The sequence below is a fragment of the Doryrhamphus excisus genome, chromosome 2, assembly GCF_030265055.1.
Source record: "Doryrhamphus excisus isolate RoL2022-K1 chromosome 2, RoL_Dexc_1.0, whole genome shotgun sequence".
In the NCBI taxonomy this organism is placed as follows: Eukaryota; Metazoa; Chordata; class Actinopteri; order Syngnathiformes; family Syngnathidae; genus Doryrhamphus; species Doryrhamphus excisus.
Genome location: NC_080467.1, coordinates 8,086,233 through 8,098,508, shown reverse-complemented (window position 1 = coordinate 8,098,508; position 12,276 = coordinate 8,086,233). Strand labels below are relative to the sequence as shown.

At 43.6% G+C, this 12,276-nt stretch overlaps 1 protein-coding gene across 1 annotated transcript in view; it reads left to right on the top strand.

Moving 5' to 3' along the window:
- Window positions 1-12,276, top strand: part of dnm1a (dynamin 1a) — a 50,994-nt gene that overhangs the window by 17,389 nt on the left and 21,329 nt on the right. The window contains exons 16-17 of the mRNA XM_058065066.1: window positions 814-843; window positions 996-1,109. Of these exons, the coding sequence (XP_057921049.1) occupies window positions 814-843; window positions 996-1,109 (144 nt within the window). The remainder of the gene's footprint in view (window positions 1-813; window positions 844-995; window positions 1,110-12,276) is intronic.

The window sequence follows — 12,276 nt, the reverse complement described above, 5'->3', positions numbered from 1 at the left end:
GATTTCGCCTATTTTGGACAAAATCTCCAGTCCCGTTCCAATGCATTTCCATTAAATTTCCCTCGCATATATCGGATGGCCGCATCGTGGCGCTCCGATTCGCCGAATCGTGACAGGCCGCCATACGACGTCATTTGCAGCGTTTGCAGCGTTGCCTGCGCGTCCAGGTACATTGGAAACATAGTCAAGGAAGTGCCTTTTTATAACGGATAAAATCCGATTTACGCATATACCAGATATAAATCCGATATATGCGTAAAACGGACATTTTCCGGTATACGCATATAACGGATTTCGCTTATATCGGACAAAACCAGTGGGAACAATTGAATCTGATATATCCGAGGTTTACTGTATATTGGGTAATACGAGTGTCAAGGTGAAAATACAACACATCGCCCGTCTTATATTTTAGCATCTTCAACGGTGTAAAAAGAAGCCAACCACTGCTACACACTAAAAATAGCTCCTCCCCTTACAACTTCATTTGCAGAAAAAAAGCCAAAATACAAACAAAACTCATAGAAAGAGTTCATCCTTTGCAAGATTTGTGTTTCTGATTTTGCGCTTGGATTAGGAAACGTACTCCTGCATCTGATTGCATGGTATGACAAGGGTTTGGCATCGGACCCGGGATTGGCCCTTCCCCTTCCTGCTAGTGCTTGCTATGACATGCAAGCACTTTGACCCACTATACATACGTATGCATCATGTACCTATATATATATATATATATATATACCATAATATACCTTTCATAAAGAGCCTTCACTGGCGTTTGAGTTGTAACCTTCTCTCCACATTCTCATCCAGCCGGAGAGAGGGGTTAACGATCGGTTCAAGGTAATTCAGTCGCACATCACGACCTGTGTGTGTCAATAGAGGCAGATATGTCGTATGTGTAGGTGTACCTCATGTCTTGGCCAGTGAGTGGAACGTGTGCTGTCATCTTGGCGTCTTAGATGTATCATTAACAGCCCTGTTGCGTTGCCCAGGTGATCCGAAAGGGATGGCTGACCATCAACAACATTGGAATCATGAAGGGCGGAGCCAAGGAATACTGGTTTGTCCTCACCGCTGAGTCGCTCTCCTGGTACAAGGATGACGAGGTAATGTCTTTTTTTATTATTATACATGGGAATATACAATGTTAAATCATTTTATAAATGCCTTTAAATATTAAATACCTTTAAATTGAATATAAATTATGAGTGTGTTTGTACTAAATTATTATTATTATATTATTATTGTCATAATTATATTATAGTTATTAGAATAATATTATATATTATTATATTTTTTATAAAATATATTTAGAAACTCTCTTAAAAAATATAGCTTTATAAACATGCAGTATGTGTGCCCTGTGATTGGCTGGCGACCAGTCCAGGGTGTACGCCGCCTCTCGCCCGAAGACAGCTGGGATAGGCTCCAGCACCCCTGCGACCCTCGTGAGGAAAAAGCGGTAGAAAATGAATGAATGAATGAAACATACAGTATATATTATCACTCTTTAGCACCTTCTAGCGGCCATCTAGAGCATATACATGACAATTCATAGGAAACTAATGACTATAAGTGGTGATATTTTTTGTCGTTAATGTACGTTGACGGAATCAAACAGGAAATGGTGTAGGATTGGAACAAAGTCGTAATTTGACACGCGTTTGCAGGAGAACTCGAGCCAGGAGGAACATTTCTGTTACATCAGGTCTCATCCAACATCCACACTTCTTTCATTTTCCACGTCGCTTTCCAAAAACTCATTCCCTCGCCTCCCGGCGGCGGTTTGAGTCCACACTTTTGTTACCGGGCAGACCGGTCACAGACAGGTCCCATGTTGATGAATTGTCTTATTCTCTGGGACGGAGCCACAGCCGCTCTGGTCGTTTGTCCGTGTGAGAGTATGCATGTGTGTGTATATAAAGGACCCCCCAGCACGTCAGACACCCAAAAGCTGGCACCCACATGTGCATACCAGAGCGTAACCCCCACCTCCATTGCCCTACGCTGCTCCCAATTACACACACACATAATCTGCTTCTAATAAACATACTTTATTTCAAAGCGGGGGCACGGACGCAGAATGGGATGGTTGGGCAAGATGGGAGGGAGGGTCCAGGTGGGAGGGGTCGCCTTTTGTTAGCAGCACACGTAACTAGAACCATGTGAAAGGTAAAGGGAAGTGGGGGCTGGGATGGCGAAAAGGTTGATGCGGACATGCTGCACCCCCCCTCGCCGCCTCGTATAGATGTTTAAACCAGAAGGAACCCCCCCCCCCCCCCCATCCTTCTTGTCGTGTGTATTTATTTAAAGATGGAGGGCAGGGAGGCCTCAAGTCAACATTTAGTTGTGATTGTCTTTGCACGCTGAGGGTTAACATTTAATTGCATCCTTCTGATTGGCTGGCCTCTCTTCACGGGGAAAACCCTCCCTACAGTCTGGCAATGGCGGCACATCATGCTAACCAAAACATCCTGGCAGCGCACGTCGGCCTGAATGTTGTTATTACTGAGTGGATGTGTGTGTGTGATTCAAAGCCTCCTGGTCCATATTACCGCAGGACCCGTTCTTGGAATCAGACCTTTCTTTGGGCCATAGAGGAGAAACGAGCATAAAGACAGCCAAGCCCACATGGGTGCCATTTTATAGACTTCCAGCTCGTGTGGTATCCATTTGTTCCTGTTAGCATGTTAGTTCACACTATCTCATAGAGGACTCAATGAGTGGAGAACTGTGCTGTCCTCATGTGGGTGTGCATGTGGATTAACTCACTCAGATATTACTTGAATAGACACCAACCCCCCCACACTTACTCTAATGACCTTTGATTATCAGTAATGATAATTATCAGCCCGATATCAGCCTATAAATATGATATCGGTTCGATCACAAACACTGAAATGCTGTATTCTCTTATCTATCTGCGATTAAATGTGATTAATTGCAAGTTAACTATGGATAAAAAAAATGCAATTAATCGAAATCAAATATTTTAATCTATTGACAGCCGTAATTATTCATTCATTAATTTTCTACCGCTTATCCTCACGAGGGTCGCGGGGGTGCTGGAGCCTATCCCAGCTGTCTTCGGGCAAGAGGCGGGATACACCCTGGACTGGTGGCCAGCCAATCACAGGGCATATATAGACAAACAACCATTCACACTCACAATCATACCTATGGACCATTTGGAGTGGCTAATTAACCTAGCATGTTTTTGGAGGGTGGGATTGAACTCGGGTCTCCTAGCTGTGAGGTCTGCGCGCTAACCACTCGTCCACCGTGCAACCCTGCTGTAATTATTATTATGATTATTATTATAAACATAGCTTAAATAATATAATGATGTGAAAAAATGCCTTACCCCTAATAAACACCCCACAGGGTGACCAAATAAAGGTCCCTGCCACTAGATGAGGAAATACTGAGGGGGGGGGTAGCTTTAGGGCATATTATTAGCCCAGCCCAAAGAGTCTCTTTTATCATAATTCCATAATTTTTAGAATATAATGTTACTAAAGTGTGTGTGTGTGTGTGTGTGACAGCGGGCTTCCCTGCCTCTGTTGTAAAGCCGCCAAAAAGCCAGACTCACCCTATGATCCCAGCAGTAAACATTTTTAAGGGAGGGCGGGGGCTCAAGTCGCACTCACATGCTTACTCTGAGAAGTGTGTGTGTGTGTGTGTGTGTGTTCCCGCTGCAATTGTGTGTGTGCTGCCAAGGCTCTAAATGGAAACAGGCTTGCTGCTGGTTTGCGGTTTTCATTGCAGTCCATGACGCTCCGAGGCGGGACGCCGTGTTTGCATTGTTTTCTCCTCTTCCAGAGGGAACTCAAGACGCCGTGTGAAGGCCGACTGCAGCCTTGGGGTAAACATGGTGGCAAGCAGGGCCGGCGGGGGTTGGGGTGGGGGGGTCGAGCTGCGTATGATGTCACCTAGTGTTTGTTTTTTTTCCCTCTGTAGTTCTATACTAAGACTTAAAAAGCATAAAAATAATAAAAAAAATGGACTAGACAATGACAGAGTGGGTGCTCTCAACATTTTTGTGTGCTCTCTGCACATACTGTGGTCATCTGAGGTGGAGACATAATTGTACATTGGCAGGCTCCTTCTATTCATATTCCCGCTTGGCTGAGCCTTTTCTCACCATTCCCATTTAGATATCCAAGGTTTGTCCAGGAATTAACTTTACCTTTTGGAGTCCTGAACTATTTTTGGACAGTGAACGCCTCGTTATGAAGGCTTGATAGAAGGTTTTGCATTGAATACGTAATTTCTTGTATTATCACAATATTCAAGAACATTTCAAGTATTTAAAACATGAAACTGTTCAAATCAAATATTGTGTGGGGGTATTTTTAAATATTTTTACATTTAACATTATGACATTCACAAAATTACAAATAACCCCCCCCCCTTTTTAAATATTTAAAAAAGTCCCAAATTAAAATGTTATGAAAATAATGGTTTGGTGGCAAAATGAATTAATTTTATATAATACAAATTAATATTGTAAACATGAAAACATTAAAAGCGAAGGTTGTGTAAAATTTTTTAAACAGATGAAAATTTAACAAAAAATGTTTGTTATATTTTTTGCTATATTTGAAAGTATTGTAAAAGTCACAAAAGTAAAGAAGTGTGTGTGTGTGTGTGTGTGTATGTATATATACATGATATACATATGTGTGTGTATAGTTACAGAGTACATATGTATATACTGCTTGTCTATATGCATATATACCATATGTACTGTATGTGTGTGTGTATATATATATATATATATATATATATATATATACTGTATACAGTATATATACAGTATATATATACAAAAAAAGAGTCAAATTAGAAATGGAAGCATCTTTATTTCAGTTTTTGGACCAGTTTTAAGTTGGTGATCCCAAGCAGCTCCACATGATACTTTAGGGGCACCATTAGGGCCATTGGGTTCTCCACTGCTTTTTTTGGTGCATTCAAGGCCAGGCATCGCTATCGTTGAGGGTCTTCATCCGCGTCCGTGTGCTACCAGGTCAACTAGCTTGCAGTTCTGGTTGCGTGCTTCCCCGGGGCCAGCCTAACCAATGTGCAGACTACTGTACAACCACTACTTCCTGAACAGGTAGTCTGAACACTGGGCAGGCGGGCCGGGCTTGAAGGATGCTCGTTGTTCGGTCCTGTTCAGTTCTGATGCAAGTGCGGAGGCATTACTTACCAGAGCTGATGCGTGGGGGAGGAGGAGGAGGAAGAGGAGGAGGTGAGACGGAGGTAATAGCCACTGATTGGCAGATTCCGAGATGTTCCCTTTTGCTTCCCACTGAGCGGTGCATTCCTGGCATGTGTGGAGAGGAAACGATGTTGGAAGCTTTTCTTGCCACATCAAAAAGATGCTAGGATAACTTTTTAAATGATAAGAGTTTAAAGCACCCACCTGTGATTGGAGCGCCGTAGCGTTTGCACCTTTGGCTCTTGAGCAAGGCTGAACCTTCAAACGGAAAGCTCACTTTCCCCCATTCTTTGCCTTCCCAAAGTTGGAAAAAAAAAAGAACTCCGGTGCGTCCACCTTGCTGGAGGCTTGACGTGGCAAAGGACTGACCACCAAGAAGTTTCCCCTCCAGGAGACAGAAGGAGGAAAAAGGGCGAGCGGGAGAGAGAGAGGAGATAGGGAGAGAGAAAGAGGAGGAGCTCCCCCACTTTTCCATTTTTTTCCCCCCTTCTCTGTCCCTTTCTACTTCCTCTGCACCCTCCCTCAGATTTGTCTTAAACACCCCCAACCCCTCCATTCCCCCGTCACCACCTCCCTCTCTGAGGGAGAAAGTGAAGGGTCAAAGGTGAAAAGGAAGTGAGAGCAATTCATTCATTGGTAAGGAAAATCTTCATGTTCTCCTCCGTTCCATGGAGGAAGATGTGGTCAGTGATGATTCGCATGCTGGAGGGATGAAGGCAGAAGGAGGAGGAGAGGGCCAGGCTAGGAATGTCTGCGTTTTGTTGGCAAGTGAGCGGGAGGAGGCGGAGGGAAGAGGAGGCCTTGTAATAACTCCAGATGTGCGGCGCTGTGGTCTCCATCGCGCTCTCGCTCCCTCTGTTTTTGCTTCTAAAGCTGATTTCCTCTCGCTGTCAGGGCTGAATAAAGAAGCCTTTATGCAGCCCTGGCTACACACATGTGCACAGACGGGGGGGGCGGACGAGGGGGGGGGGGGTGCAAGGACATACGACGCGGGTAAATCAGAACCAGGAGTGATTTTAAAAAGCCATGATGGTAACACACCGTTTTTGGTAGAGTATCTGTAGCTTTAATGCTAATGAGCTGTGTTTGTCCACGCCTGTCTCTTTTTTTCGCCGAGCGGCTCCAAGAGGCGCTACCGTGTACGCGTGGACCTTTTGCTAACGTGAAAGGTCATGTCTCTCTTTGTTTGTTTGGGTTCAAAATAACTAGAAAAGAAAAGTTTCAGGAATTTTTGAATCCAGGAATTTTTTAAATAATTCTTTAACATTGCGAGATGGGACCGTTTTCGGCATTTGTGCATATAACGCCACTAAAAATCAGAAAAAAAATCAGACCACTTGGGGGGGGGGGGGGCGGGGGGGGGATACAAGGTTCCAACAGGTTCTCCAAAATATCAACACTGATCCAGAATATGAAGACATCGTAGGAAGAAACAAATTAAGCTATCACCGCTCTGTTGTAGGTGTTTGTTATTGTTGGTGTAGCCGTGTACGGCTGGAGTAAAGGTGTATTCTAACACCCCCCCCCCCTCGTGTTTTTTTTTTTTTAATAAGGTGGTGAGTTTATGCACGGGACGGCCATGTTCAGCTATTTAGCTAAACCTGGAACATCAAAAGCAACTGTTGGAACATTTAAAAGTCCATTTTGGTCATTGGTACAAAAGTTAGACTTTCATTGGTAACAATGCTAATGTTTCCAGGTGTGTGTGTGTGTGTGTGTGTGTGCAGAGGTGGTGGCCAAGTCCATGTGTTTGTTTTAGCTTTGGTTTCTGAGCTGCGACCTGAGCTCCAAATCAAAGCAGGCACGTTCCCAGGAGAGGCGAGTCAGCAGTACAGACGAGGATGGAGGGATGCGGAGGGAGAAAGAGTGATGGATGATTACAAAAAAAATGAAGTTTAGCATAAAAATAAAAGTAGTGAGTTCCCTTGGCGTAGATGCATACATTGTATCTTACTGCGTGTTCTACCTATTTCTATTCCAGATGTACTACACTAAACTACAGACATACGTACACAGTCCTTTTTTAAAACTCTTCCCGACCACTCTTGCTTCCTCTTCCATGCCAATGCAAAAATGTGTTGAATTGGAATCCAAGCAAGAGGCAAGCATAGGCAAGAAAACCATTTTTACACAGAGCCAGCAGGAACAGGAAGTAATTAATGGCATGCTCCAGAACACGGGGAATTTGGACATTTTGGACCTCCGACTAGAAAAAGTCTAACACATGCAAACAGCACGAAATCCACAGAAAACCCAAATCCATACTAGTCAAATGCATTTTCACCGATATCACAAAGCACAGATGCAGTTTTTTAAAAAATATACCGTATTTTCTGGACTATAAGTCGCTCCGGAGTCGCACATGGCCAAAAATGCATAATTCGGTAGAAAAAAAAACATACATAAGTCGCACTGGAGTACAAGTCACATTTTTTGCGGGTGATTTATTTTACAAACTACGTACTTTGGTACGTGACCCCAAAAAAAAATTATTAATTAAAATTTTTTTTAAATTATATTCGGAAAGCAGGAAGTGAACAAATGTAACAGTTACTGATTGTAAACGTACCAGATGGAGGGGTAGGATTTAATAAGCTTTGCTTCTTCCTACTCCTTTTACTGATTATGTGATGCATTCAATTGTAATCTGATGCATGTTCAAATGAAATAAAACCATTACCATTACCATAAATTGGAGAGGCTAACTAGTTAGCGGCGTAGCTTGCTATGTTTATAGCAATGGCCGTCTCTTGTGTACTCGCAGCGATCGCATAGCCCGCGTATTACAGTTGAGTAATGTGGTGTAAGCAAAGAATAACAGGAGTGTAGAAGTGACTATAGGTGTGTTATTGTATATATGTTATATGTCTGCAGCTCTCTAATAATGGCAAAAATCAGATTAGAAAGTCGTACCGTTTTTTTTTTTTACTTTTGAACTATGAAACTGATCCATTTATTAATATTTGTGTATACGTTCAAATGAAATAAAACCATTACCATTACCATTACTTGACCAAAACAGACATTACGACCTCTTGGAAGGCAAGTTCTAACAATTAAAAGAATAAATAACAGGCTGAATAGGTGTAAGATATGCTAACACAATGCTTATTCAGCTACACAAAAAATAAACATAAACAGAAAAGGTGTCCAGTGTTTATGTAACATAAACAGTTTTTTCATTTATAAGTCGCTCTGGAGTATAAGTCACAGGAACAGCCAACCTATGAAAAAAAGTGTGATTTATAGTCCGGAAAATACGGTATCTAACTTATTGGCACATCAACTTACTATGTTGGTTTACAAAAGTGTCTCTTGCATCCCTCCATTTTTGTTTTTTTTAACATAGAGTTGCTTCTGGTACACTATCTTCCAAAATGATCGTGAGAACGTGCTCTTTTTTTTTTGTGGGAATCCAATGGGACAGACAAATGGGTGTCATCAGCATAGCAATCGCGCCCGATCGTATTCTGTGGTTACGGCGGTTCATCTCCATGATGAGTCACATAACTGTTGCAAGGTTTTCTTTATGTAAACGAGAAAGTCCACATCCACGCCATTTTTTTCTAAGCTTGACAAGAAACAAAGGCTGGCAGAGTAACAGAGCCCGATACAAAAGGAAAGCATGGAATTCTATTCTACGTTCCGCGTGTGTGGTCATTTCATAATTCCCTTTATGATGCGGCCGTCTAGTTGACTTTATTTCCTGTAAGCGCAACTGTTTCATTCTGGCAGCTCATTTCACTGTGGAAACTTCTCTGAGGAAGTCGGACGTGTGTGAGAGATCCAGAGGCGTCTGGGATAAAAAGATTGTTTTACCCGTTGACAAAGCAAAGTAGTGGAATTCCCCCTGTTGTGCCCGAAATGAGCTTCCAGAAACGTTCATTGGCAGAGCATCATTCGCCGTGCTTGAATATAAACAAATGTCACTCAAGTATTTGTGTAGTTTAGGACGTCACCCACGCTAGCATGATTGATCTGCTCTAGCCTCAAGGTCGCTGCATTGACCTTCTGCAGAGGTAAACGCAGAGCATGTCATGAAGTACTTAGCAATTAGCCGCTAAACAGGAAGTCTTCACCCAACTGTCAGCCGAGATTCAATGAATGAATGCGTCATTGTCACAGCAAGTGGCGGAAAACGGTTTGCTTGAAATTTTTAGCAGAATGGTTCATGTTGCTAAGCTAAAATCTTGGTACTTGATCATAACTGTTCCAAATATTAACTGTCGATAAAAGTATTTTTAAAACGTAAAAAAAAAAAACGCTCGGTATGAAACATTTTGCAATAAAAATTTGGGGGTTGGCTGCACGGTGGTCGAGTGGTTAGCGCACATATCTCACAGCTAGGAGACCGGGGTTCAATCCCACCCTCGGCCATCTCTGTGTGGAGTTTGCATGTTCTCCCCGTGCATGCGTGGGTTTTCTCCGGGTACCCCCTCCCCCCCATTCCAAAAGCATGCTAGGTTAATTAGCGACTTAGGTATGAATGTGAGTGTGAATGGTTGTTTGTCTATAAGTGCCCTGTGATTGAGAGTGGACCCCGCCTCTCGTCCGAAGACAGCTGGGATAGGCTCCAGCACCCCCCACGACGGTACGTTTATTTTAGCTTGTGCTGCTAATTGCGTACTAGACAGGTATCATAACGCCTTTTAATCAAGACTAACGAGCTCCCTCCCTGTTTTAGCGTTATCAGGCGACGTGATAACAAACGACGTGCCAAAAAGCTAATGATGTCGCTAAGATAAGTCTCTGTAAAGTTTTCCGTGTTTTTTTTTTTTTAACACGGGGCGCTCATCACTGTGGTGTATCATTCCAACATGGACGTGCGGCTTTACTTAAAATAAAGCCTGCTGCTCACTGAAGACATTCCTCACCGTCCCCCCAGCGTCTTTTCATGCGCTTCTATGGCGATTGTGACTTTTTCTGTTTGGTTACGCCGTAGAAAACGTTTAAGATCTTTCCGTTAAAGCTTGTCAGAAGTGTCAGCTTGTGCAAGACATCTTTCATTTTTACAGACAGGACTCAATATTGCAACGGTGGAAGAGTGATGGGAGGATGGCAGGCAGGGAGGGAGGGAGGGAGGGAGGTTGTGAAAATTGCCGCTGGCTGCCACCCAAGGCCCGGTCTTTGTGGTAATGACGGGTTAGAAGCAGTGTTATTGCTCCCAGATGCCGGTGCGGCTTCTCCGACGCCCCTTTGATGCACGGCCCAAGTCGCTCCGGTCTTTTCTATCGCACTCGTATCTACGCTCACACCACGACTACGCACGTACAAGAGGCCGTAAACGCACCATTTTTTGTTTTTTTTTTTAGCTTTTACAGTTTTGTCCAATTGTTTTTTAGAGTGGTGAACTTCCTCTGGTGTTTCATAATGAGCCCGCTATTACTCACTAACCAAACAAAAGCATGGAAAGTACTTTGCACTCGCGCAACAGCTCCAAACACCGCAGGCGGCAGCTTTTTCTTTTTTTTTTTTTTTTTAACATTGGACCGCCTTAGTGTGACTCAAAGGAGCATCACTATGGAAGTCATTGATGCCGCCTTTCACTGGAAGGAGCCTCGCTGACAAAAGCCTGCAAGAAAGCAGTTGATTTAGAATCCCTTTCTAATACCTTCATGGCTCCTTTTGCTGTTTTCTGACTTGTTACAAAGTGTAAAAAGAAGTTCAGCACCAAAAACAATACAGTCTAACTTTTGTTGTTACTGTGAGTCAACTCCTAACTTCCTGTTTATAATTTTCTTCTCCTCTCAAGTCCGACCCGTGCACATACATTTAGGTCTGAGTCTGATTTTAGTCCCCCTTGACTTTAGAGGAGACCTGGTCGGCAATCTTTTTCAGGCCAAGCAAACGTTCTCATCATCCTCATATTTTGCCTCGGCTTATCCGAGATTCCAAAGTGGTTTTACAAAGGAATATCTTAAAAGTGACCAAGGTGCTCAAACCTTTTCATACCACTGTAGTAATGACACTAGGCTATTTTGTCTGGTAGTCGCCCCGCAATTCGCCGGCGACCAGTCCAGAGTCTACCCCGCCCTGGGATAGTCTCCAGCATACCCTAGTGAGGATAAGTGGTATAGAAACATTGTAGAATAAAAATAAATTTTGGATTTGGCTGCACGGCGGTCGAGTGGTTAGCGTGCAGACCTCACAGCTAGGAGACCGGGGTTTAATCCCACCGTCGGCCATCTCTGTGTGGAGTTTGCATGTTCTCCCCGTGCATGCGTGGGTTTTCTCCGGGTACTCCGCCCCCCCCAATCCAAAAGCATGCTAGGTTAATTAGCGACTTAGGTATGAATGTGAGTGTGAATGGTTGTTTGTCTATATGGGCCCTGTGATTGGCTGGCCACCAGTCCAGGGTGCAGCCAAAAGCTCCCCCCTCTTCCCAGGAAGTGTAAATAACTCTGCAAAGCCTCATGACCCTGATGGAAGGTTTGCTAATCCGAGACGGGAAGCCTCCAAGGTGGCTGAGATGATCACCAGACGCATCTTGAGACGTTTGGTCGGTATCGTCTTTCTCCTCCCACCTCTACATCTCAGGTGTCCTCCTCAAAAGACAGAAGCCGTGTTTGCACGGTCGTACTGGATCCTTCACATCCCCAAAAACCAACAGGCCCGCTTGTGCTCCAAGAGAGCATAGTTCATGGTTTTTCAGTGGAACACTTCCAAAAATTACCGCACAATTCCCTGGAAAATAGTGTCCAAAAGTAGAACAAGATTCCATAAAAATTCGACCACCAAGTTCCTTAACGACCACATGGGTTCTTTTCGGGACCACCACTGGTCCGCAGACCACAGGTTCTAGACAGGCACCATAGAGGGAGCAGATGAAGTAGTTCTTGATGGAAACGCTACTCTTAAATATGAATACCATTAATATAAGAATCCTTCTCGTTTGCCTTTGCTTAATTGTTTTAAGCTTGTGTTTCACTTTGGCTGACGGACTCCGATGAGTCATAAGAAAAGGATTTTTTTGCCTCCTGCTTTGTGGTCTCTGTCAAACAAATCCTGTTTCTGAAAGCCCTCAATTTGCTCCTGGCATGCTCTCAAAA